The following is a 26,516-nucleotide window of genomic DNA, read 5'->3' on the forward strand; positions in this document are numbered from 1 at the left end:
GCCGAGCGGCGCGCAGGCGGCGGCGGCCGCACGGGGTGGGGGCGGGACGCTCGCCATTAAGGGAAGAGAATCACTTTCCAAATTCGGATTACCGACGGTGTGCAAGATCCTTCTGCTACCGCGACTACGATCACCTGGCACGGAGAAGACTGACGGGGGAGGGCCACGTGGCTCCCCCGGGGCGGGGCTTGAGACGCCCACCCCCGCCCCTCCGGCCCCTAGCTGGGACCGGTGCACCTCGCAGGTCGGGACCAACGTGCCTGGCCAGCTGGGACCGGTGCGTCTCGCAGGTCGGGACCAATGCGCCTGGCCAGCTGGGACCAGTGCGCCTCGCAGGCCTGAACCGATGCGCCTGGCGGGCCGGGACCGGTGCGTCTCGCAGGCCGGGGACCAGAGCGCTTGGCGGGCCGGAACCGGAGTGCCTGGAGGGCCGAGACTGGTGTGCCTGGCAGGCAGGAACCCCGCCATCCTCGCTCCTCTCCATGGCCGGCTGCTTTGCGGGACGCCGGAGCCTGGCCTCTCTTTCCCCACCCCTCAGCGGCGGGGCGATGTGCGCTTCTGAGGCTTTATGCCGAAGTCTGGAGCCCAGTTCCTGGAGCCCCCACCCCCGCCTCCCAGGGGCTGCACTGGCGGGACTGGGGTCCCCGGGGGTGGGGCGGCTCCTGGGATCTGCGGAGTTTACGGAGGCCGGCTCTGCTGTGGTCTGGTGTTGGTGATGAGCTAGATTCCCAAGGTTACCTCTCCTGCATTTCACTGGGTGCAGGCAGCATCCGGGCAGCTGGACCAGGTGCGGCCGTCAGTCACTCGACACCTTACACACTTTCAGCAAAATAAACGTCTCATTTATTAAAGCTTGCAGAGGCACACCCTTGGGGAAAGGCCTGTGGTCTCTGGAAGTCAGGCCTGGCGTATCCTGGTCCAGGGGTTACTGAGGAAGGCGGCCAGCAGGAGGAACCAGGCCAGCAGCAAGCCCTTGGCCACGCACTGGGAGTACGGCTCCCCTGAAAGACAGCGGGCACAACCGAGCGATGTCAGTCCTCAGCTCCTTGCGATCACGCAGGGAGAACCAAACCATGCAGAGTGACGACGCTAAGAGCCAACATGACCATGTAGTCTGTAACCACCCAGAAACCCGATTTGTCCTACCTTGATAATACCGGGTCAGCGGATATAGAAGTTGTGGCCAACACACCTCGTTTCTGGTACAGTCGTACTCTGTAAAGTTGATCTGGAATCTGAAACAAAGTTTTGAAAGGTTACGACAGGTGAACCGAGACTCGACTACAGCATAGGCCTTCTACTTCTGAATGCATTGTCCCCGGCCAGCTGGGTCAGCGACCGGGTTACCTTGTCCGAGGGCGGGGTGGCTGCGCGGGTATCTTAATGAATCGGACTGACACGCCGAGGGGGAGGAGGCCGGCCTTGTCCTCACAGGTCAGGCCACACTGGTACTGCCAGTTCACCGTGGAGAACCTGGGAGGGAAAGGTCACACCGGCCACTCAGTGCCCTTCGTTTCCAGTCTGCCAAGAACACCAAGCACCGAGGGCTTCAAAACACCCAAGGTAATATGGATTAGAAGTTTATCTGGGCGCAAAACAGTCTTGAGATCCCATGCGTCGGTTTCGGGGACATGCATTTTCCATGAGCTCCTGGGCACCTGGTGTGACCTTTCATGTCAGTTTGCAGACAGACCCGAGAGAGCCAAGAGCTTCGGGAGCCCCGGGGGACCCTGCACCCAGCTCCAGCCCTGCTGCTGTCCACCAGCTCGCTCTACAGAGGTGCTCCGAGTCACCTGTCTCAACAGTAACAGTCCTGGGTGCAGACCCCCTGCGGCCGGCCCTCCGATGGCTGCCGTCTGTTACCTCTGCCCACCCAGCACCGCAGCCCTTCTCTTTCCTTCTGGAAACTGCCCCAGTGTTTCCGTGGGGGACACCCTTGCCCACTCTCAGTTCAGTAGACCAGAAGGCACCAGCCTCGATCTACGCCTGGGCCCGGCACCTGAATCCCGCCAATCAGAGCAGTCTATCATCCGGCCACAGTGCTTGCCTCAGAAAGGCCCACGTGACCCAGATGCACCAGGAAAGATCTGCCCAAGTGGTTTATGGACAGACGGGAGGAGGCTCCATGGGATGGCACCTGGACTTGCTGGCGTGTCTTTGCCATGTGCTGAGGAGAACAAAGCCAAACCAGAGGGAAGAGCAGCCAAGAGACGGTGACAAAAAGGCCCGGCCACCAGGAACTGCTGCATGTGCACCTTCCCAACCCTGCACCAACAAACTCCCTTCTGCTCAAGGCAGTGTGGCCTGGGGCCCTCCACTCACAAGCGGTGAGGGGCTGACACACGGCCCTACTCCTGCCTTACCCCTTACTGTGAGGAGACTGCAGCTCGGAGAGCTCAGATAACTGCCCGAGGCCACAGGGAGCCCAAAAGTGGGAGCCCCTCACCGGAACCTGCCTATCTGCCTCCACCACCGGGCAGTGTTCCCTGAGCAGCGTGCCAGTCACAGGCATGGATTTCAAGATGTGCTCAGCACCACGGAGCCCACTCATCTCCGACATACAGCTGTGTGAGTACTGTGAGGTTTCCTCTGGGGCCGGCGCTGCAGCATTGTGGGTAAAGCCACCGCCTGCGTGCTGGCATCCCATACAGCTGCTCCACATCCAATCCAGCTACTTGCTAATGGCCTGGGAAAGCAGCAAAAAACGGCCCAAGTGCTTGAGCCCCTGCCACCCATATGAGAGACCCAGAAGAAGCTCCAGACTCCTGGCTTCAGATCAGATCAGCTCCAGCCGTTGCAGCCATGTGGGGAGGGAACCAGCGGATGGAGACCTCTCTCTCTCTGTGTCTCTCCCCACCTCTCTGTAACTCTGCCTTTCAAATACATAAATAAAACTTTGAAAAAAAAGAAAGATTCCTCTGTAAACACAATTCCACACAGTCGTCCTGCTAACAACTGTCAAACAATCAGTCTCAGTCAGTGTCTCCAGTTCTCCCTGCGCCCTTCCCTGGACCCCTCTGAACAACTGGACTCTCGGTTGGCGTCTCCCAGTCCTCCCTGCGCCCTCCCCTGGACTCCTCTGAACAACGGGACTCTTGGTCGGCGTCTCCGGTTCTCCCTGCGCCCACCCCTGGACTCCTCTGAACAACTGGACTCTCGGTCGGCGTCTCCGGTTCTCCCTGCGCCCGCTCCGGACCCCTCTGAACAACTAGACTCTCGGTCGGCGTCTCCGGTTCTCCCTGCGCCAGCCCCTGGACTCCTCTGAACAACTGGACTCTCGGTCGGCGTCTCCGGTTCTCCCTGCGCCCGCTCCGGACCCCTCTGAACAACTGGACTCTCGGTCGGCATCTCCCAGTTCTCCCTGCGCCCGCTCCGGACCCCTCTGAACAACTGGACTCTCGGTCGGCGTCTCCGGTTCTCCCCGCGCCCGCTCCGGACCCCTCTGAACAACGGGACTCTCGGTCGGCGTCTCCGGTTCTCCCCGCGCCCGCCCCTGGACCCCTCTGAACAACGGGACTCTCGGTCGGCGTCTCCGGTTCTCCCCGCGCCCGCCCCTGGACCCCTCTGAACAACTGGACTCTCGGTCGGCGTCTCCGGTTCTCCCCGCGCCCGCCCCTGGACCCCTCTGAACAACGGGACTCTCGGTCGGCATCTCCCAGTTCTCCCCGCGCCCGCTCCGGACCCCTCTGAACAACTGGACTCTCGGTCGGCGTCTCCGGTTCTCCCCGCGCCCTCCCCTGGACCCCTCTGAACAACTGGACTCTCGGTCGGCGTCTCCGGTTCTCCCCGCGCCCGCTCCGGACCCCTCTGAACAACTAGACTCTCGGTCGGCGTCTCCGGTTCTCCCTGCGCCAGCCCCTGGACTCCTCTGAACAACTGGACTCTCGGTCGGCATCTCCCAGTTCTCCCCGCGCCCGCTCCGGACCCCTCTGAACAACTGGACTCTCGGTCGGCGTCTCCGGTTCTCCCCGCGCCCGCCCCTGGACCCCTCTGAACAACTGGACTCTCGGTCGGCGTCTCCGGTTCTCCCTGCGCCCTCCCCTGGACCCCTCTGAACAACGGGACTCTCGGTCGGCGTCTCCGGTTCTCCCTGCGCCCTCCCCTGGACCCCTCTGAACAACTGGACTCTCGGTCGGCGTCTCCGGTTCTCCCCGCGCCCGCCCCTGGACCCCTCTGAACAATGGGACTCTCGGTCGGCGTCTCCGGTTCTCCCCGCGCCCGCCCCTGGACCCCTCTGAACAACGGGACTCTCGGTCGGCGTCTCCGGTTCTCCCCGCGCCCGCCCCTGGACCCCTCTGAACAACGGGACTCTCGGTCGGCGTCTCCGGTTCTCCCCGCGCCCGCCCCTGGACCCCTCTGAACAACGGGACTCTCGGTCGGCGTCTCCGGTTCTCCCCGCGCCCGCCCCTGGACTCCTGACCGCTGCTCCGAGACCTGCTTGTACCTCGTCTCCACGCCGAGTATCTCCTGCTGGATGAGCCCCTGCACCGCGCCAGCCTCTGCGATGAGGACGCGGACACTCAGCTGGGCAGGGACGTCCAGGCAGATGCCACTGGCGCTGGTGGGCGGGTCCGCACCTGCACCGGGGGCGTCCACACCTACAGACAGGTCAAGTCAGGCTTTTCTCCTCCGGTGTTGTGACAGTGGAAGGCTGAGAAGGGACTGTCACCGGGAGTCCCCCGAATGAGACCGCAGCCTCGACCAGGCTCTGGCCGCCTCTCACTCCCTAGCCGTGCGACCCCTCGAAGCCGGCAGGGCCACGGGTCAACATGCTTAAAGTGTTTCCTAAATCAGTCACTGGAATTTTCAAAGGCCCGACAGGCGTCAAAACGTGACACAGCATGGCTCAGCTCTGCGCTCCCCGCGGCAGTCCCCCGCCAGTCCCCCGCCTTTCCACAGAAGTGCACGTGGCCACGGGAAGAGTGGGATGCACAGAGAGGTGTCGCGGGCAAGAGCCCAGACGCTTAGCACTTGGCTTGGTGTGCACCTGAATACCAGCAACGTGACTTCCTAACGTGTTGGCACAGCAGCACCGCGGGCAGAGCACGGAGTTGAAGGGAATTCGCTTTCATCCACCCGGAGGGCTGGGCACAAGCGGGAAAAGCCAGCGGGGCCGATGACGGGAGGCAGTGGCAGGCTCCGAGGCGACCCTCGGGTTTGTTGAAGGTCGGTGACACGTTCCTTAGCACACCTAAGTTCCTGGTCTTTGACACCCACAGGTCAACGTCACCTCTCATCTGCTGATTAACTGGGCTCACAGCTGCTCTTTGCTAAGCCAAGATGAGATGCCAGCACCTCCGACCTCAGGCCTGGCCACGCTGGGCTCTGCGTGGCACCTTAGTCCCACAGTTCGTCCTTCTCCGATGCCTTGACCGATTCCCTCCCTCCTCCAGGGGTTGTTACCTGGCCTGCCTCACTGGCCTAGAAGGCAGAGCCTGTTTGCAGAAGGCAATAGAACCCTGGGCCTCGTGCCCTGAGTAGGGGCTGCGTCAACACAGGGCTGCCTGGGAGCCCTCCCAGAGCTGGACAGCGGTGCAGGTTCTCCAAGCCAAAAAAGACGCCAGCGCTGTGGCACACCAGGTTAAGACACGGCCTGCAGTTCTGGCATCCCATAGGGGTGTTGGTTCGAATCCCAGCTGTTCCACTTCTGATCCAGCCCCCTGCTAATGCTCCTAGGAAAGCAGTGGAGGATAGCCCAAGTCCCTGGGCCCCTACACCCTTGTGGGAGGCCTAGGAAGAAGCTCCTGGATCCTGCCTTGGACCTGGCACAGCCCTAGCCATTGCAGCCATTTGGGGAGTGAACCAGCAGCCGGAAGACCTCTCTATCTGTCTTTCTCTCTCTCTGTAACTCTTTGACATAAATCAATTAACTTAAAAAAAAAAAAAAAAGGCTCGGCAGGCATTTGGAGCTGTGGTTAAGAGGCTGCTTGGGATCTCTGTACTCATTTCTGGTCCCGGCTACTCCACTTCCCATCCAGCTTCCTGCTAAGGTGCACCCCTGGGGATGGCAAGTGACAGCTCCAAGAGCTGGGTGGGTCCCTGCCACCCACAAGCCAACCCCTGATGGAGTTCCAGGTTCCTGGCTTCGACCTGCCCAGCCTTGGCTGTTGCAAGCATTCAGGGAGTGAACCAGTGGGTGGAAGATCTCTCTCTTTCTCTCTATTTCTCTGTTTCTCAAGTAAAATTTCTCTATTTCTCTGCCTTTCAAATGAAATGAAAACAAACAACAACGTTATAACAAACAAAAACAGCATCACAAAAAGAGGTGAAAGACGGAAAGCACTTCCTGTCTGGACCACAGAGAGGCGGCCTCTGGGGTTGGGATCCAACACGACGACTGCAGGACCAGCGCACACAGGACACACACATGTGCAGCTCTGACTTACGTATGATCTCGAGCCAGCCATCGCTGAGGTCGCTGTAGTCAGAGTTGCCTCTCATTGCCACATGAGTTGCTTGTATTAATGAACTCAGTCTTTCAACAGCATTCTCCCTACAAGAGAGTAAGACAGTTTGCAACTCGTGGTCAGCAGGTCTGGCCCCGAAGTCCTCAACAGTCAGTGTCCAGCTGTGCTTGAGAGGAACCTATGTATCTAGCTAGGATTCTGAGTCAGAAAATTTAGTGAAGATCCAGAACTGGAACTGGACCTCCCTCCTTTCTTGTATTATCTATGTTTGTCAGTCTCTCTGCTTCTCAAATACATAAACAAGATTTTAAAATAAGGGAAGGGAGGGGCGGCGCTGCGGCGTAGCTGGTAAAGCCTCCACCTGCAGTGCCAGCATCCCATATGGGTGCTGGTTTGAGTCCAAGTTGCTGCACTTCCAATCCAGCTCGCTGCTGTGGCCTGGGAAAGCAGAAGATGGCCCAAGTCCTTGGGCCCTTGCACCTGCAGGAGACCCAGAAGAAGCTGCTGGCTCCTGGCTTCAGATCGGCACAGCTCCAGCCATTGTGGCTGTTTGGGGAGTGAACCAGCAGATGGAAGACCTCTCTCTTTGCCTCTGCCTCTCTGTAATTCTGCCTTTCAAATAAATAAATCTGAGAAAGAGAGAGAGAGAGAGAGAGAGAGAGGACACCCCCACGTTGTGGTATAGCAGGTTAAGCCACTGCCCGCAACACTAGCATCCCATATGGGTGCAGGTTCAAGTCCCAGGTGCTCTGCTTCCAATTCAGCCCCCTGCTAATGTGCCTGGGAGAGCAGCAGAGGATGGCCCGAGTGTGTGGGCCCTGTCACTTAGGTGGGAGACCCGGATGGAGTTCCAGGGTCCTGGCTTCTGCTGGGCCCAGCCCAGGCTGTTGTAGCCATTTGGGGAGTGAATCAGCAGATGGAAGATCTCTCTCTGTCTCTCCCTATCTCTGTAATTCTGTCAAATAAATAAATAAATCTTTAAACATATAAATAAAAAATAAGAGAGCGAGAGAGAGAGAGAATGGGAAGAGACAGGTTGGAAGAGCAAGTAGAAACAATTCAAGGACTTTTTTTAATGACTGAAACGGCTTCAGCCCCAGAAACGAGCACTGCTTCCTCTACACTGACGTTGAATCAACTCTAGCACAAGTTCGTATTTATTCATTATCATTTTTATAATTTTTAAATTTTCAGTTTATTGGAAAGGCAGCAACAGAGAGAGACTGACAGAGGAAGATCTATTCATTGTTACACTCCCCAAATGCCCACAACACTCAGGACTAATCCAGGCCAGAGCCAGGAGTTCGGAACTCCATCCAGGTCTCCCGCCAGAGTGGTAGGGAGCCCACCTGAGCCATCACCTTCTGCCTGCCAGGGTGCGCATTAGCAGGAGGCTGGAATTGGAGACAGAGCTGGGACTTGAACCCAGGCACTCCAGTATGGCATGCCGGCATCCCAAACAGTGCCTTAACCACTAGGCCAAACACTGGCCCAACTTTTACAGAATGTTCACCCGTATTCATGTCGTCTTCCTCATGGGTGCAGTGAGTTAACTTTAATCAGCCACTCAGGACACGGACAGCTCACTGGTGACTCACTCACCGGAGCGCGGTACAGTTCTCACGGATCCCGACTTCTAACAGGCACCCGGACGACGCATCTTCTCCAAATAAAATGGGTCTCACAGTCGCCGACGTACACAAACCCCTTCCAGCTGTAACAGGAAAAAACTATCACCTCTTTGTTTTTACTGGGTAAAAGGTTCATTTCAAAGTTTCTATTGACAGAGAAAAGAATGAGTAGAAATAAAGTCCCCAGTTTTTGAAAGCTGACATCACTGCTGCTCTGGTCCTTCCTGTACCACATTCCAGGACCACGACCAGGGTTTCCTCTGAACATGACCCCCAGGGCCTCTGGAGGGTGTGGCTACTTCCCACCACTCAGGGTGGAGCTACTCGCATGCCCCAGCCAGCACCATGCGCGGCTACAGGCGGTGACGACAAGGGACTCTCGGGACAATCCTGCTGAGTCCTCTCATTCTGATAGCCAGCACTGCAGGTGCAAACAACGGGAACACTCCTTAGAGCAAAGACAACTGCAGAAGCACGGAAAGTCACCACCACCCCCCGCCCAAGTCCGCTGCCACTTAGGAGAGCTGATGACTTGATCCGACCACGGCAGTGCTCCCGATTCTAGCTTACCAGGGCGGCTAACCAATCACCTGGCTGCCAGACGGACAAACTCGTGACGTTGTTCAGCCTGTCGGTGTTCAGAGCCCGGACAGGCCTGCCCAGCTGGTAACCTAGACAACACAGCAAGTGAGAGTCAACACCTTTCCTCCTAGGCTCCCACATGCAAGGCTGGCATTCCACACTGGAGGGCAGGCTGGAGTACCGGCTGCTCCGCCGCCAATCCAGCTTCCGGCTAACTCACCTGGGAAGGCAGTGGAAGACGGTCTGCGTTAGCAGGAAGCTGCAGTCAGGAGTCATAGGTGTGTTCTGGACCCAGGCCCTCCACCTACGCATTCCCCCTTTTACTATTCTTTTTTTTTTTTAATTCTTTTTTTTAAGATGTATTTATTTACTTATTTATTTGAAAGGCAGGATGACAGAGGAAGACAGAGTTTATATCTCCACTGGTTCACCACTACCACCAAATGGCCACAACAGCCAAGTGGAAGCCAGGAGCCAGGAGCTCAACACTGGTCTCCCACAGGGGTGACAGGTGGCAGGGGCCAAAGCACTTGGGCCATCTTCTGCTGCCTTCCCGGACACATGAGCAGGAAGCTGCATTGCAACCAGGGCAGCCTGGACTCAGACCGGCACTCTAATGCGGGATGCCAGCCTCACAAAGCTGTGGCTTAACCGGTGCCACGTCCCTCCCCCACGTTTACCTTCTTAATCAGGCAGGGATGCGTGCTGAAGGAGCTAACAAAGGTCGTTTTTAAAGAACCCCTTCTTTTGCATGGCTTTGTTGACATTGTATGTAGTGATTCAGGGGCAGGCATTTAGCCTAGCAGTTAAGATGCCTGCAACTCACGTCAGAGCACTTGGGTTCAATTCCTGACTCCAGCTTCCTGCTAACGGGCACCATGGGAGGCTGCCACCCTCGGAGGGCTGTGTTCCCAGCCCCCGTCCCAGCCTCAGCCCAGCCCTAGCTGTAAGGCATTTGGGGAGCGAACCAATGGATGGGCATACACTCGCCTGCATTCTCTCTCACACACGCTCTTTAATAAATAAAAGTTTTAAAAAAAAATTTTAAGTTCATGGAAAATGTGTATTGTGAACAAACTCTACATGGACCTCAAAATCTCTTCACACCAGGGGCCATCGTCTCACCTGGATTTCCAGAATATTCCTTCTCGTCGCCACTGTTATAACTTAAAAACTGCACTGTAAATCTCTGCGTCATTGTTCCTAGAAACAAAACAAAATAAAAACACAGTGTGTGCTACTCCACTCGGAAGGGAAGATTCCCCCATGGTCCTACTTTATTTACCTTAAAATTTCATTTTGACACACACACACAAAATGCTGCCTCTTTGATTCATCATAAAAAGACACCAGAGATGGCTCTTAGTTTTATGTATCATAACGACGAGAATCTTGAAGACAGAAATAAACAGAAGCGTCTCACACTGCCACCAGAGTTACCTTTCCAGGAGGCACTGACTTCCGCCCTGATGACTCTAACGTTCACTTCACTGATTGTGTTATTGTTCCATCTGAAGACGTAATGCTCTTCCACGGTCACGTTTCTGGGGGCTGACCCATTACCTAAGAGTGTTTCTGCAAGTATAAGAACACATTCAGAAATGAGAGGCCCTCCTGGAGCTCACGACTGCCTGGGCACCGGCCACTGCCTGCCCCTGCCCAACCCAACTCCTAACGCAGCACCTCTGTCAAGGAAGTGGCAGTGCCCAGCCTCTCTGTTCCACCACAGCGTCCTCGGTGAGATCTGGCCCCTTCCTAGCACCCGGCTGAGATGTGGCACAGAGCGCACCCTCAGGGAGAGGTCTGTGGGATTTCAGAGGCCTCCCCTCCCAACAGGGGCCAGCGAGGTGCCCCCAGCTCTACTGACACTTGACGAAGTAAGGGGTACACTGGAGAATTCAAACACCTTGAAAAGTAAATAGTACCCAGCACTGAAAACAAAGCCCTGGTAACGTCAGCCAACTGTAACCCATGTGACTGCATCACAATTACAAAGACTAATAATCTAAGAAAGCAGGAAGTAAAAACATCATGTCCTAAAGAATCCCTTAATGGTGTGGCAAACGCCCAAGGCCTGCGAAGGAGCCAGCTCAAGGTCATGGGAGTGAGTCTCAAGCAAGCAGGACACACAGGACAAAGAAGAGACGGTGCTACTGCGATGCTTTCTGACTACCGTGAACAACTCTACAACGTCTTCCACTACGTACGGTACTCGTAGGAAGGGACCCACACCCTCCTGCAGCAGGGACATGAAAGTGTACCATGAAAATACCTGTAGTGCTGATGTATTTGCCGAGGTCCGTTGCTTCCTCGTAGGTTACTTTTGGCGTAACTATGCCTAAAAGGAAACATACATGACCTTCCTGGGGACCACATGGCCTACGTGGCCAAAGGAAAGCTGGCCAGGCAAACACGGCCGCTGCGCCTCCCCCACGTGCCAACTGGGAACCCCCTCCACCATCAGTCATAAGCGAGGGGGAAAACCCTCAAGTTGGAGACAATAACCTGGCAGGCCTCCCTCCCGAGAACCCACAGGAGCACAGCACCGGTGGGAGCGGCAAACAGTCTGTGGGTCCCTCAAGACGCCATGTTAGCACCTGGCATGGCAGGTGCATCCCTGTGTGTCCCGCCAAGGGAAATGAAGACACTGTCCACACGCAAGCTGCCTGCGGTGTTCACAGCGCCACTGTCGGTGAGAGCCAAAAGGTGGAGACACCAGCTGACAGATACCACGTGGCCTGGCCACGCGCCCACTCTGACTCCACCTTCGGTGGAATGAAACATCGACCCATGCTACCACACCGAGGAACCGCAAAACCACGACGCTAAGCCAAAGACACAAAGGCCACACAGAGGGTGCCTCCGTTGGTGTGAGATGTCCAGAACAGGCAAATCCAGGGATGGGTCCGAGCGCAGGGGAGAACGAGGGCGGCTGTTCAGGCCGCAGCTTCCTTCTGGGCGAGGAACGTTCTGGGGCTGGACAGAGGTGACGGCTGCACAACACTGTGCATGCAGCCAGTGCCACTGAGTTGTGCACTCTGACGTCACGTGAACCTTCAACCTTCAAAAAAGCACTGATAGGCCGGCGCCGCGGCTCACTAGGCTAATCCTCCGCCTGCGCGCCGGCACACCGGATTCTAGTCCCAGTCGGGGCGCCGGATTCTGTCCCGGTTGCCCCTCTTCCAGGCCAGCTCTCTGCTGTGGCCAGGGAGTGCAGTGGAGGATGGCCCAAGTGCTTGGGCCCTGCACCCCATGGGAGACCAGGAGAAGCACCTGGCTCCTGGCTTCGGATCAGCACAGTGCACCGACAGTGGCGGCCACTTGCGGGGTGAACCAACGGAAAAAGGAAGACCTTTCTCTCTGTCTCTCTAACTCTGCCTGTCAAAAATGAAAATAAAAATAAAAGAATAAAAAAGAATAAAGAAGCACTGATAAGGCCGGCGCCGTGGCTCAATAGGCTAATCCTCCACCTTGCGGCGCCGGCACACCGGGTTCTAGTCCCGGTTGGGGCGCCGGATTCTGTCCCGGTTGCCCCTCTTCCAGGCCAGCTCTCTGCTATGGCCAGGGAGTGCAGTGGAGGATGGCCCAGGTGCTTGGGCCCTGCACCCCATGGGAGACCAGGAAAAGCACCTGGCTCCTGGCTCCTGCCAGGATCAGCGCGGTGCGCCGGCTGCAGCGGCGGCCATTGGAGGGTGAACCAACGGCAAAGGAAGACCTTTCTCTCTCTGTCTCTCTCTCTCACTGTCCACTCTGCCTGTCAAAAAAAAAAAAAAAAAAAAAAAAAGAAGCACTGATAAACACTATGCCCTCTACGGCGTGGAGCTTTTCCCAAAAATACTTTCCTCAGTCAGCCAGGAAGAAGTGACCGACGTGCTCACAGCTACCTACTCCACCCTACTGTTTCCAAACTGACAGCACATACCTCCTACGGTCCCATTCCTTATCTTCGTGTTGATGATTCCATCTCGCTCTTGGTATGCTTCCAGATGGGTGGTGCATCTGACATCAAAATTCTGCAGGAATGCCACCGGGGCATTCTGCATACACTGCCCGGCCAGGGACACCTGGGGGTGGGGGACAAACCCACAGCTACGGCCTCGCTGCCAGCCAGGGACACCTGGGGGTAGGGGACAAACCCGGCAGCTACGGCCTCGCTGCCAGCCACAACAACAGGTCAGGGAGTCTTAGCACTATCCTTTCCGCTGCCTGCTCCTACTGCTAACCTGCTGCCTAGATCACTGACAAACTGACCAGTTGAGTACAATACTCAATGAATTTGCTAATCAAGGCATGGAAGCCACTAACTGAGGAGTCACAACAAATATTACCTAATAAAAACAGAGGACTAGACATGAAGCCGCCACTGGGGACACGCACCACGTATCACAGTGCCTGGGATCCAGCCCTGCCTCTGATTTTGATTCGGTTTCCTGAATCAAAACGCACACGCTGGGAAGGCAGCAGCTGATGGCTCAAGGATTTCAGTCCCTGCCACCAGACAGGAGATCTGGATGGAGCGCCTGGCTTTGCCCAGCCCCGGCTGCTGTGAGCATCAGGGGCATGAACCAGCATGTAGAAGATCCATCTCTCTCTCTCTCCCTCTCTCTAGAATCTCACTCTCTCTAGAATCTCTCTCCCTCTCTCTAGAATCTCTCTCCCTCTCTCTAGAATCTCTCTCCCTCTCTCTGTGGCTCTTTCAGATAAACAGACAACGGCCACCATTACCTGTGGAACAGTGAGATATGCCTTATCCAGAGTCATGATGGGATCTCCTTGTTTGTAACCAAAGTGCGAAGAGTCTTTTGGCTCGGCGTACAGATGCACTTGCGAGGCAGCGCGGGGTCTCTGGGAGCTGCGAATCAGAGACGGACTTTCACTGACACTCCCGCAGGCATCTGCTAGAACACGGCTCTCCTCTGAGCTCTTCGTGTTTGCAAAGACGGAAATCCCAGGGAGCTTGAACATCTCAACAGCGCAGGTCACAGACCCCGTGAGCCCCTACCCTAGAGGGTCACGGACCAGCTGTGTGTGCCGTCCATCCACTTTCAGTGAGGCCCAATTCCCTCAAATACTTCACGCAAATCGAGCTGCTAACGGAAATCTAGAAGCGGATCCTCGAAGCAAGGACCCCCTGGAGAGGCACTGAGAAAAACGTGGCCCGAGGGACGAGCGGCCAGTGGGGCTGCAGAGCGCTGCCCCGGGCACTTACACAGAGCCGTGATAGAAGTAGCCGAGGAAGGGCGAATTGGCCAGGGGCGACTGCACACACAGCCAGGGAAACCAGTCCGGGACCTGCTGTGCCACCCCGGCGGAGCAGAGCTGATCAAACAGAGGACTGACGTCCCCGCCAAACACACCGCCGAGACAGGACTGCGCGAACAGCTCCCGGCCCTCCGCGGAGCACTCCTGGAAGCAGAGGAGAGCGGCAGTGAGCAGGCGAGCCCTCCCCGGGCCTCCGGGCAGCCCAGCGGGGTGAACAAACAGCATCCGTGCCATCTCAGAGTGCCTCCACCAGCTCCAGAATTCCCTTCACAGAGCCCTAGCAAACGTGACGCCTTCCAGGGAACCCCAGCGTGCTGGAGCCTGAGAGGCGCCCCACGTGAAGGAACAGAGCACACCCCAGATGGGGGCTCCAACAGAGGACACACAGCCCAGAGAAGCCTAAGGACGTGCTTGGGCAGAGTTCCTACGCCACAGCGCCGGGCAACACAACCCATTCACTCACCAGTCACCTGCTCGTCCACACCTGCCCGGTTTCACAAAGGATGGTGGGACCGAAAACTTACAACACATCCTCACATCCTCAGTCCTTCTCCTGCTGAGGGTACAACAGTGATCTGCTGGCTTGTTTTTGAACTGGGGGGTGGGGGGTGGGGTGGGGAGGAGGACAAGTGGTTACATTTTTTTAAGATTTTTATTTATTTAAAAGGCAGAGTTGCCAGCGCCGCGGCTCACTAGGCTAATCCTCCGCCTAGCAGTGCCGGCACACCGGGTTCTAGTCCTGGTCGGGGAGCCGGATTCTGTCCCGGTTGCCCCTCTTCCAGGCCAGCTCTCTGCTGTGGCCAGGGAGTGCAGTGGAGGATGGCCCAAGTGCTTGGGCCCTGCACCCCATGGGAGACCAGGAAAAGTACCTGGCTCCTACCTTCGGATCAGCGCGGTGCGCCGGCCGCAGTGCACTGGCCGTGGCAGCCATTGGAGGGTGAACCAACGGCAAAGGAAGACCTTTCTCTCTGTCTCTCTCTCTCACTGTCCACTCTGCCTGTCCAAAAAAAAAAGGCAGAGTGATATGGAGGGAGAGATGGGGATCTTCCATCCATTGGTTCACTCCCTAAATGGCCACCAATAGCCCAGGCTAGTCCAGGCTGAAGCCAGGAGACCAGAGCTCCATTTGGCTCTTCTGTGTGGGTGCAGGGGCCCACGCACTTGAGCCATCTTCTACTGCTTTTCTCAGGCCATTAGCAGGGAGCTGGGTTAGAAGTGGAACAGCTGGGACCTGAACTGGCACTCTGATATGGGGTGCCGGCATCACAGGCGGCAGCTTCACCCACTGTGCCATAACACCAGCCCCTACATTTTGTTTTAGTTTATTTATTTGAGAGAGACATGGAGAATTTCCAATTCCTGGTCCACTCCCCAAGTGCCTGTGAGAGCCCAGGCTGGGCCAGGGTTGAAGCCAGGAGTTGGACACTCAATCCAGGCCTCCCACGTGGATGGCAGGAACTTAACCAATTGCGCTACCACAGCTGACTCCCACGGTCAGCAGGAAGCTGGAGGCAGGAACCAGATGTGGGTGTCGAACCCAGGCACTCTGATGCAGGATGGCAGCATCTCAGCCACTCGGCCAAATGCTCGCCCCCGTTCTACCGTTTTAAAAAAGAGCAATGTGAACAAAAAATTGTGTCCTAAGTGACAGGCACAGTTAGCTAACAGTCACCAGGCAGGGAATCCCAGTGGGCCGGGGCTGGTGCTGCGGTGCACGCGTGTCAGCCAGCGAAAGGCACTTGGAAAACACCAGGTGGGCTGGCGTGGGGGTGATGTGGGTTCACATGAATACACACCCTACTCTCTCCAACCACGACAGCACACCTAAAACTTTGCTAAGAGGGTAGATCCTACGTTGAGTGCTCTATCACAAAAGGAAATAAAACAAAACAGCAACAAAGGAGTGAGAGGAAACGTGGAGGTGACAGACAAGCTATGGTACTGATTGAGGTGATGGGTACCTGGGTGCACTCACCTCCGCACACACCAGACCGTATACATTAAGTAGCTATAGCTTGTCGGTTTAAAAAATAAATATTTGTTCCGCTAGTGGGGGTGCGAAAAACCCAACCACATGTAACTGCACTCATCCAAACACGGCAGTGATTCAGGTACCAGCAAGTGCACTTCTCTTACATTCTGCATTCCTCTTAAACCTAAGTAAGAATTTAAAAATATCTATCCATCCTGGGATTAGGCAAGTTTCTAAAATATGACACCAGAAGCACAGAGCAACAAAAGAAACACCTAGATTCCATCATATTAAAAAATCTGTGTTTTAGGCCGGCGCCGCAGCTCACTAGGCTAATCCTCCGCCTAGCGGCGCCGGCACACCGGGTTCTAGTCCCGGTTGGGGCGCCGGATTCTGTCCCGGTTGCCCCTCTTCCAGGCCAGCTCTCTGCTGTGGCCCGGGAGTGCAGTGGAGGATGGCCCAGGTGCTTGGGCCCTGCACCCCATGGGAGACCAGGAAAAGCACCTGGCTCCTGGCTCCTGCCATCGGATCAGCGCGGTGCGCCGGCCGCAGCGCGGCGGCCGCGGCGGCCATTGGAGAGTGAACCAACGGCAAAAGGAAGACCTTTCTCTCTGTCTCTCTCTCTCACTGTCCACTCTGCCTGTCAAAAAAAAAAAAAAAAAAATCTGTGTTTTAGAAGACACCAACAAGGAAGTGAACAGCTGGGCCAGCACTGTGGCTCCGCAGGTTAAACCACCGCTTTGGTCATCAGCACCCCTTGTGGGCACCATTTGAGTCCCTGCTCTCTGCTTGTGATGCAGCTCCCTGCTAATGCTCTGGGAAAGCAATGGAAGATGGGCCAAGCATCTGGACCCCTGCACCCACATGGGAGACTTGGAAGGAGTTTCAGGCTCCTTGTTTCAGCCTGGCCCAGTCCAAGTGGCCACAATGTGACTCAGCAGATGGAAGACCTCTCTCTGTCTCTTCCTATCTCTCTCTCTGAAACTCTGCCTTTAAATAAATAAATAAAAAAGTCTGCAAACGCTCTGAACAGACCTTTCTCCAAAGAAGATACACAAGTACACCGTAAGCACACAAAAAGCTCAACACCATTGCCACTAGAGAAATACAACTAAAAATCACAATGAAATTCTACTGCACACTTGCGGGGATGGCTATAACCTAACCAACACCAGACATCAACAGCGCTGAGGGCCTGCAGAAACTGCAACTCACAGCAACTGCTGGTGGGGACATACAGAGGTGCAAGAGCCTTGGAAAACAGTTCCCCAAAAGGGTAAACACAGTCACCCAGTGATCAGCCGTTCCCTCCAGGGTCTGAACCCAAGAGAAACAGAGACAGCCACACAAGCACTGCACACCAGGCTCACGGCACCATCGCTCACGACAGCCACAGTGAAAACAACGCAAACGTCCTGGAGCAGACAAGCAGATAAGAAGCAGATGCTATGGGGCTGGCATGTGGCACAGCAGGCTAAGCCTCTGCCTGCAGCACCAGTATCCAATATGGGCACCAGTTTGAGGCCCAGCTGCTCCACTTCTGATCCAGCTCCCCGTTAATGTGCTTGAGAAAGCAGTGGAAACAAGAGGACCAGGGCATGGGGGCACAGGTGCTAACAGGGGGGACCAGAGGACAGGACACGGGGGCACAGGTGCTAACAGGGGGACCAGAGGACAGGACGTGGGGGCACAGGTGCTAACAGGGGGGACCAGAGCACAGGACGTGGGGGCACAGGTGCTAACGGGGGGGATGAGAGGACAGGACACGGGGCACAGGTGCTAACAGGGGGGACCAGAGGACAGGACACGGGGCACAGGTGCTAACAGGGGGGACCAGAGGACAGGACACGGGGGCACAGGTGCTAACAGGGGGACCAGAGGACAGGACACTGGGGCACAGGTGCTAACAGGGGGACCAGAGGACAGGACACGGGGCACAGGTGCTAACAGGGGGGACCAGAGGACAGGACACGGGGGCACAGGTGCTAACAGGGGGAATGAGAGGGACTGCAAACAGGCACAGGGTTCTTTTTGGGGGTGTAGGAAAAATTCTAAAATTAGATAGTCGTGACAGCTGCACAATTCTAAAAATCATTGAAAAACCACATTTCCTTCCTTTTATGTTTCCTAAAGGCTTGTAAATAAATAATATTCAAATCAGCCGCTCAGTGTAAGTATAATCTTCACAATCTTGCCTTTACCCAAAGAGATATGTCTTTTCCTTCTATTAACTAAAGACCCAATTGGAAAGCAATTTGCAACACGAAATACAATCCTAGTTTTGAGAGACCACCCAATACACAGCTACTGATGGGGAACTGTGGGTGCCGTGCCCCTGTAACCTTGAGAGACCACCCAATACACAGCTACTGACGGGGAACTGCGGGCGCCGTGCCCCCGTAACCTTGAGAGACCACCCAATACACAGCTACTGACGGGGAACTGCGGGCGCCGTGCCCCCGTAACCTTGAGAGACCACCCAATACACAGCTACTGACAGGGAACTGCGGGCGCCGTGCCCCCGTAACCTTGAGAGACCACCCAATACACAGCTACTGACGGGGAACTGCGGGCGCCGTGCCCCCGTAACCTTGAGAGACCACCCAATACACAGCTACTGACGGGGAACTGCGGGCGCCGTGCCCCCGTAACCTTGAGAGACCACCCAATACACAGCTACTGACGGGGAACTGCGGGCGCCGTGCCCCCGTAACCTTGAGAGACCACCCAATACACAGCTACTGACGGGGAACTGCGGGCGCCGTGCCCCCGTAACCTTGAGAGACCACCCAATACACAGCTACTGACGGGGAACTGCGGGCGCCGTGCCCCCGTAACCTTGAGAGACCACCCAATACACAGCTACTGACGGGGAACTGCGGGCGCCGTGTCCCCGTAACCTTTGCGCTCAGCAGTGAACGTACCTGGTCACAGCAGCAGCGGATGTCGCAGGCCCCGGCTGTTAAATTACAGGGACAAGGCCCCAGAGGCTGATACACTTGGTTGGGAATAACAGTCGCATTCTCTGCAAAGCATACAGAATAGGAAAGTTCATGAACTCGGACAGGGCATTGCCACGTCCTCCGCACTGCGCGGGGACGCGAGACACTGCATTTCCTGTCACCAGTTCCAAACATCCCACGTCAAAGAATTTCACAAGCCATGCGTACACCACATCTGAGTCCTGCACTGACCCCATTAACTACTGGTCTACCGCATCTGCTGCTCCCAGAAAACCCGCATCCAAAAAACACGCCAGCTATGATGAGCTGAAGAAGTCACGGTTGATCGGCCGACTAAAAGTTGCAAGTTCAGATAAATGCATGGCATGAGTTCTATCTTTCAATAAGCTGAATATCCCTTTTCATAACACAGAATGACATTAAGCATCTACTCCTTCAAACTCATTACCTCTTATTTTTTTTATTTATTTTTTATTTTTTGACAGGCAGAGTGGACAATGAGAGAGAGAGACAGAGAGAAAGGTCTTCCTTTGCCATTGGTTCACCCTCCAGTGGCCGCTGTGGCCGGCGCATCACGCTGATTCGAAGCCAGGAGCCAGGAGCCAGGTGCTTCTCCTGGTCTCTCATGGGGTGCAGGGCCCAAGCACCTGGGCCATCCTCCACTGCACTCCCTGGCCACAGCAGAGAGCTGGCCTGGAAGAGGGGCAACCGGGACAGAATCCGGTGCCCAGACTGGGACTAGAACCCGGGGTGCCGGTGCCGCAGGCGGAGGATTAGCCTAGTGAGCTGCGGCGCCGGCCACAAACTCATGACCTCTTTTTAGCTGACCGAACCGAAGCCTTGGCGACATTTTAGCTTATCCGGAATCCACCTGGCCACAAGCTCCTACGTCGTTATACTACATCCCCAGTGCCAAGTCCCTCTCATATCATAAACGCACATCTTCACAGCAGATTCTGCTGCAAGGAAGAGGGAAATTAAGTCAAGGGAGGACTTCAGGGGATTTTACCTGCAATAAATGAACTATTCCAGCCAGTCTGAAGCATCAACCCCCTTGGGGTCTCCTCTCTCTGAACTGAGAGTCACAAAGGTCTTTCTAAACATACAAGGTACGCGCCGGCGCCGCGGCTCACTAGGCTAATCCTCCGCCTTGCGGCGCCAGCACACCGGGTTCTAGTCCCAGTCTGGGCACCGGATTCTGTCCCGGTTGCCCCTCTTCCAGGCCAGCTCTCTGCTGTGGCCAGGGAGTGCAGTGGAAGATGGCCCAGGTACTTGGGCCCTGCACCCCGTGGGAGACCAGGAGAAGCACCTGGCTCCTGCCTTCGGATCAGCGCGGTGCGCCGGCCACAGCGGCCACTGGAGGGTGAACCAACGGCAAAGGAAGACCTTTCTCTCTGTCTCTCTCTCTGTCCATTCTGTCAAAAAAAAAAAAAAAAAAAAAAAATACAAGGTACGCCATATCCCTTTTCTGCAGAAACCCCTGGCCCCACTCTGCCTGTCCTCGACACCTCCATCTTGCTCTTCCCTCACTCTCAGGGAGGAAAGACAGGTAAATAGATCACGTGACCGGAAAGGAGTAGACACCATAACGGATTCCTCTTGGGAACCCAGGAGGGCACCTGGAGCAGAGAAAAATACAAGCCCACAGCATCCAAGGGAGATGGCGCAGGTAAGAAGCCACGAAGAGGGATCGGCACTGTGGCACAGCAGGTTACGCCTCGGCCTGCAACACCAGCACCCGTGCGGGCACCAGTTAAGAAACCCAGCTGCTCCACTTCCCATCCAGCTCCCTGTTAATGTGCCTGGGAAAGCAGCAGACAATGGCCCAAGTCTTGGGCCCCTGCACCCAGGTGGGAGACCCAGATGAAACTCCTTGCTCCCAGCTTCAACATGGCCCAGCTCCGGCCATTGTGGTCTTCTGGGGAGTGAACCAGCAGATGGACGATATCTCTCTCCCTCTCTGTCTGTGACTCTGACTTTCAAATAAATAAATAAATCTTGGGGCCAGTGCTCTGATGCAGCAGGTTAAGGCCCCGACCTGCAGCACCAGCATCCTATACGGGCGCCAGTTCGAGTCCCTGGGAAGGCAGCAGAAAGGACCTCTGCACCCAAGTGGGAGACCTGGAAGAGGCTCCTGGCTTCAGCTCAGCTCAGCTCTGGCTGTGTGGTCATCTGGGGAGTGAACCAGCGGATACAAGACCTCGCCTGCTCTCTGGCTCTACCTCTCTCTGTAACTCTGTCATTCAAATAAATAAAATAAATCTTGAAAATAAATAAATCTCTTTAAAAAAATAAAAGGAAAACCAGAGATTGCCTTTTCTGTAAGACAGACAAGAACACAGCTGGGCAAGTTCAGGCTTTGGAGGTGGAACGTTTTGAATTCCAGAATGTTCACTCTGGTCAACCCTGGGCAAGTTACAGACCCTTCCTTAGCCTAATGCTCCCCCTTGAATTCCCCTGCCCAGCGCAGGAATTAAACAAGACAAGGCGTGCAAACGGTCTTGCACACAGTGGGTGCTGAAAAATGCTGGTGCCACCCCCTCTCATTTCCAACAGCCTGTTTAAGAGTCACACAGGTGAGGTGGGAGTCAGCAGGGTAGACAGAAGACTCTGGGTGAACATTAAAGAGGTTCCCTTTGGGGGAGGAGCATCATTACGGCATCGTTCCCCGACACCTGCTCTCACTGCTCACGTGCCTTGCAACAGATCTGAGCCGAGCGTCCATCTCCAGGTACTCTTCACATGCCAGAACCCCTCACCATTGCCCAGTTTCTAAATAAAATGGTTTTCAGGAAAAAATAAATCTAGCATTTTTCTTACAGCACCACCCTCAAAAAAAAAAAAAAAAAAAAAAAAAAAAAAAAACCTTAAGATGATATTTAGAAAGCAAAGTCCTCACTCTCACTCAGCGCTTCTCTGCCCTCACATCACCCCCGGCCTGGCTGGGGTATGCTGGTTATCAGCTTCCCAGATCCCACTCCAGAACTTACTCAGACCCACAGAGAGGTGCTTTGATTTCTGCCTCCTCTCTGACAGAAGACTTCAGGCTGTCTGTGGCTCCCTGCACCTGCCTTTCTCCCCAGGCAGTGTGCCGAGGGCACCGCCGGCAGCTGAGTGGCACTGGCCTGGCTCCTCCTAGCCCTCCTCAAGCAGCAGGAGGCCATGGGGGATGGGACGAGGGATGCCACCTAGGGATTCTTCCCTTGACGGATGCTGGAGTCTGCCGCAGGGCAGAGAGCAGGCCCCTCAACACGGTCCCCTTGGATGGAAGCGCCTTTGCCCTTAGCAGTTATCTGAGAGGGAGGCCGATGGACAACATGTTCTCACGTCCAGAGGTGCATACACGAGTCCCAGCACCAAAGCCAGAAAGGAGCTCAGAGCCCAGCCAACAGTAAGAGACTGGTTAGCTAAGCAACGGGACACACACACACACACACATGTAGGCTGCCATGCGGCTGTGAAATGAATGAGGTGACCCCACCTGTGCTCAAATGAACAATCTCGGAGCTACAAAATCTCCAAAAACTACAAACTCAGGAATCACGTTAGTGTGGTATCGTGGGTTTGCTTGCTTGTTTTTTTTTTAGGGAAGGAATACATGTTTCTCTAAGCCTAATCAGCAGACTTACTCAAAGAAGGGGAATTGTAGGTCAAAAGTTTTCACTGAAAACCTAGTGTTTTTCTATAACCTCAGGAATCTTCATTTTTTATTTTTTTTTCTTTAAACAGAGCTAGGGGGCTGGCGTTTGGCCTCCGCCTACACTGCTTGCAGACCACATGGACACAGGTTTGAATCTCAGCTGCTACACTTCCCATCCAGCTCCCTGCTAACGCAGCCTGGGAGAGCAGCAGAAGATGGCAAAGTGCTTGGGCCCCTGCACCTGCATAGGAGACCCAGAAGAGGCTCCTGGCTCCTAGCTTCATGCTGGCCAAGCCCTGGCTGCTGTGGCCATTTGGGATTGAACTAGCAGGTGGACCATCTCTCTTTCTCTCACTCTACTTCTATTTGTGCCTTTCAAACAAATAATATTTTCTTTAAAAAAAAAAAAAAAAAGCAACCTTGGGGCCAGTGCTGTGGCACAGCAGATTAATGCCCTGGCCTGAAGCACCGGCATCCCATATGGGCTCCAGTTCGAGTCCCAGCTGCTCCTCTTCAGATCCAGCTCTCTGCTATGGCCTGGGAAAGCAGTGGAAGATGGTCCAAGTCCTTGGGCCCCTGCACCCGTGTGGGAGACCCGGAAGAAGCTCCTGGCTCCTTCCTTTGGATCAGCGCAGCTCCAGCCGTTGCAGCCATCTGGGGAGTGAACCAGCAGATGGAAGACCTTTCTCTCTATCTCTACCTCTCTCTGTAATTTCAAATAAATAAATTAAAAAAAAAAAACCTTAATTTAAAAAAAAAAAGCCATGGGTTCAACACATGGAAACAAATTTCACCTACTCCCAAAAAGGATTTAAGACAGCTTACAAAGATGCTAGCAGTGGAACCAGATAAAACAAACCTTAACTAAGCAATCCACAGTGAAAACCTCAACAATGAGAAGACACGAGGACATCCACAACAACAGAGTACAGGATCCTTGCCTGAAGCGTGTGGCGTCAGGGAAGAGTTGGCGTAGATCTCCACCTGGATGAGCAGATGTGCTAAGCAGGTGGCGTTGTGAGCCGCCGACACCAGGAGGGTCTGCACCAGGCACGGGGACTCGGGAACGGGTTCTGTCTCGCTGGAGGAACACGGGCCTCCCTTCCATCTGACCGTCACCTCCAGCGAGTTCTGGAAGAGACAGACCGCTGTGCCTTCAGAGCCAGGGGACCCCAGCACCTGTAGGGGCGCCTCTGGGAAAACAGCAGGGAAGCAGCCTAGGACAACGGAACTCCCTCCCACGCCTCCCCTGACCCTCTGGTGCTGCCCAGTCTGACACAAACGCTGCCCACAGTCTAATTCCGCTAGCATCTCCTGGTTTCCCCATCATCCTCGGGGGCTGTCCCCCGCGCCCCCCGCACCCGGGGATGTTCTTCCTTGGGCCCAAGTGCAGCGGGGCTGTCCCCTCCTTTCGTCCCCAGGGTGGAGGCCTGGCGCCCAGGAGAGGACACACGGCTCCGCGCTGGACACCATCGGTGGCTCGAGAGCGTTCTACAGCACCAGACCCATCTGAGAATCTCCCGGGAAGATGCAGGCCTCCGGCTGTGACAAACAACCTGACGCAGGGCACGGCCGGGTGCCCCAGCCCCGGGCTGGACGGGTGCCCTTCCAGTTTCCCCAAGGTTCGGCCTGCGCGGCCAGAGCGCCCTCACCACAGCCGGGGTCGTGGCCAGGCTCCAGGCGGCCGTCTCGTTGCTGGGCGGCAATCCGCAGGCCGGGGCCGGCAGCACTCCTGGGGGAGAGAAGGGCAGAGGGCCACGCTCAAGCCAGCGGCCAGCAGTCCCCGCCGCGGGACCCCTGCGTGGACCTCGGTAGCAGCGCGCGCGGACGGCCCGAGGAGGGCTCCGCCACTGCCGCTTCCAGCGTGCGCCCGCCTGCGGGGCGCCGGCAGCACCGGGTCCCGCGCTTCCTCCCCGCGCGTGGGCAGAGCCGGGGCCCTCGGCCTCTTTACCCGCCTCGGCCTGCAGCGCGGCCAGGGTCACGGTCACATCCTCGGTGCCTCCCACCAGGGTCGCGCTGACCGCAGGACCGGACATTCGGATGAAAGACGGGACGAAAACTGGAGGGGAAGGAAAGGGACGGCCAAGGGTCACTGGCCACGGCGCCCAGACCCCCGGGACCCGCGGCATCCCTGCCCCGGCCCGTCAGCCCGGCCTCCTCGGCCTCCGCGCCGCGGCACACACCCAGGTCCCCCCGCAGCGGCCTCAGTGCTCCCTGCAGAACAAGGAGCCCCAGGAGGAGAGGGGACGGCGGCGGAAAGCCCATGCCTTGGGCTTCATGGGCCGCGACGCTCGAACCGCGCGCGCCTCACAAGCAGGGAAGAACCCGGCGGCGAAGTCCCTGCCGCCGCCGCCGCGCGGGCGCCGCCATCTTGTCAAGCGCACGCCTGGAGCTATGGCAACCGCCAATCGACTTCCGGCTGGCAGAAGCAGCGCCCCGTGATTGGGCCGACGGAGAAACAGCCCGCCCCTGAGCCGGGCTGGACGTCCCGGCCCCGCCCACCAGGGCGCGCTACCTCTCGAGGCTTCAGATTAAATGAGGTGAAGGCTCATGGGGTCAGGCCGATGTCTGACGTAAGGAGCGGTTTGGTGCCCGGGAAGCCGCAGAGGTCGTTCCAGTCCCCGTGAATTTTCTTAAGTCCCGCACGTGGTGCTTAGCCAACAGTGAACGCCAAATAGTGTTTTCTTTTTTATAAAAAGAGATATATTTTAGACGCAGTTACAGAGAGAGTCTTCTGTCCACTGGTTCACTCCCCAAAGGGCCGCAGCGGCCGCGCAGGTGCAGGGCCCAAGCGCCTGGCCGTCCCCCACTGCTTTCCCAGGCCGTTAGCAGGGCACTGGATGGGAAGGGGAAGGGGAGCAGCCGGGGCTCAGGCCAGCGCCCCATGGCATCAGCACCGCCACGGCGCCGGCCCCCACAGTGCTGATAGAAACCCAGCCTCCTGAAAGGGCTCCGAAAGGCTGACACCTTGTTTGTCAAAGGCCTTGCAACAGCCAGGGCTGCGCCAGGTGGAAGCCGGGAGCCAGGGCTTCCTCCGGATTTCCCACGTGGTGTGCATGGACCTAAGCACCTGAGCCATCACCTGGTGTCTCCCAGGGGAGCTGGACTGAAAGCGCAGTATCGGCAAACCAGCTATCCAGTGTGGGATGGGGGCAACCAAGCAGTGACCCAAGCCACTGCACCCATTTTTAAGGCTATTCATTTGAAAGAACAACAGGAAGAGAGGGAGACAGATCTTCCATTCATTGGTTCATTTCCCCAAATAGCTGTAACAGCCAGGGCTGGGCCAGCTCAAAGCCAGGAGCTCCACCCAGGCCTCCCACATGGGTGCAGGGACCCAAGGACTTGGGCATCCTCTGCTGCCTTCCCGGGCGCATCAGCAGAGAGCTGGATAGGAACCGGGTAGCTGGGGCTCCAGTGGGCACTTCAGGAGAGTGAATCTGCAGATTAGGTTGACGTGGCCAAACTCAATCTTGTAAAGTTTGAGAAGGGAAGCCTTCCTGAGTAAGCCCGGCCTGTATCCCTCCTCCCACACATTTCACAGAGAGGCTCCCATAAGTCACTGCGTTTGAGCAGGACGGTTTGTGACAGCTGGACACAGTCGGGTCCATTTATCCTCATGGGAACCAGAAGTCCAGCCTAGCAGGAGACCGGGTTTGGACCTGGTAATCCAGGGCTGTGGAGTGGCGCGGCCTGCTGACCAGCAAGGCAGAATGCATGCATGAACCAAGATGGGAGCATCTCTCTCTCTCTCTCTCTCTCTCTCTCTGACATTCAAATAAGTTAAAAAGACAAAAACAATAAGAGAATATGGAAGAAAATCTGGGAGGGGAGAGTTTCAATTCTATTATAAAACAGAGGTGTGGGGCTGGTGCTGTGGCATAGTGGGTAAACTGCTAGCATCCCACATGGGCGCCAGTTTGAGTCCTGGCTGCTCCACTTCCAATCCAGCTCCCTGCTATGGCCTGGGAAAGCAGAAGATGGCTTAAGTCCTTGGGCCCCTGCTCCTACATGGGAGACGGGGAGGCAGCTCCTGGCTCCGGGTCGACACAGTTCTGG

At 56.2% G+C, this 26,516-nt stretch overlaps 1 protein-coding gene across 2 annotated transcripts; it reads right to left on the reverse strand.

Annotated features, from left to right (window-relative positions):
* Nucleotides 1-820: 820 nt before the first annotated feature.
* On the reverse strand, nucleotides 821-24,859 carry TCTN2 (tectonic family member 2). Of its 2 annotated transcripts, none has more exons than XM_008251636.4 (18): nucleotides 24,725-24,859; nucleotides 24,409-24,516; nucleotides 24,110-24,189; nucleotides 23,399-23,588; nucleotides 18,779-18,879; nucleotides 13,830-14,026; nucleotides 13,346-13,472; nucleotides 12,543-12,684; nucleotides 10,893-10,958; nucleotides 10,061-10,195; nucleotides 9,746-9,823; nucleotides 8,629-8,709; nucleotides 8,010-8,121; nucleotides 6,387-6,493; nucleotides 4,445-4,598; nucleotides 1,348-1,473; nucleotides 1,147-1,235; nucleotides 821-1,001 (listed from the first exon to the last, which is right to left on the reverse strand). In XM_008251636.4, exons 2-18 carry the CDS (start codon nucleotides 24,491-24,493, stop codon nucleotides 898-900), a joined length of 1,974 nt encoding a protein of 657 aa, XP_008249858.2. In that variant the 5' UTR covers nucleotides 24,494-24,516; nucleotides 24,725-24,859; the 3' UTR covers nucleotides 821-897. The 2 variants fall into 2 exon arrangements, with proteins under 2 accessions (XP_008249858.2, XP_008249857.2); XM_008251635.4 differs by having other exon boundaries at nucleotides 24,641-24,856.
* Nucleotides 24,860-26,516: the final 1,657 nt, after the last annotated feature.

This window comes from Oryctolagus cuniculus, chromosome 21 (genome assembly GCF_964237555.1).
Source record: "Oryctolagus cuniculus chromosome 21, mOryCun1.1, whole genome shotgun sequence".
In the NCBI taxonomy this organism is placed as follows: Eukaryota; Metazoa; Chordata; class Mammalia; order Lagomorpha; family Leporidae; genus Oryctolagus; species Oryctolagus cuniculus.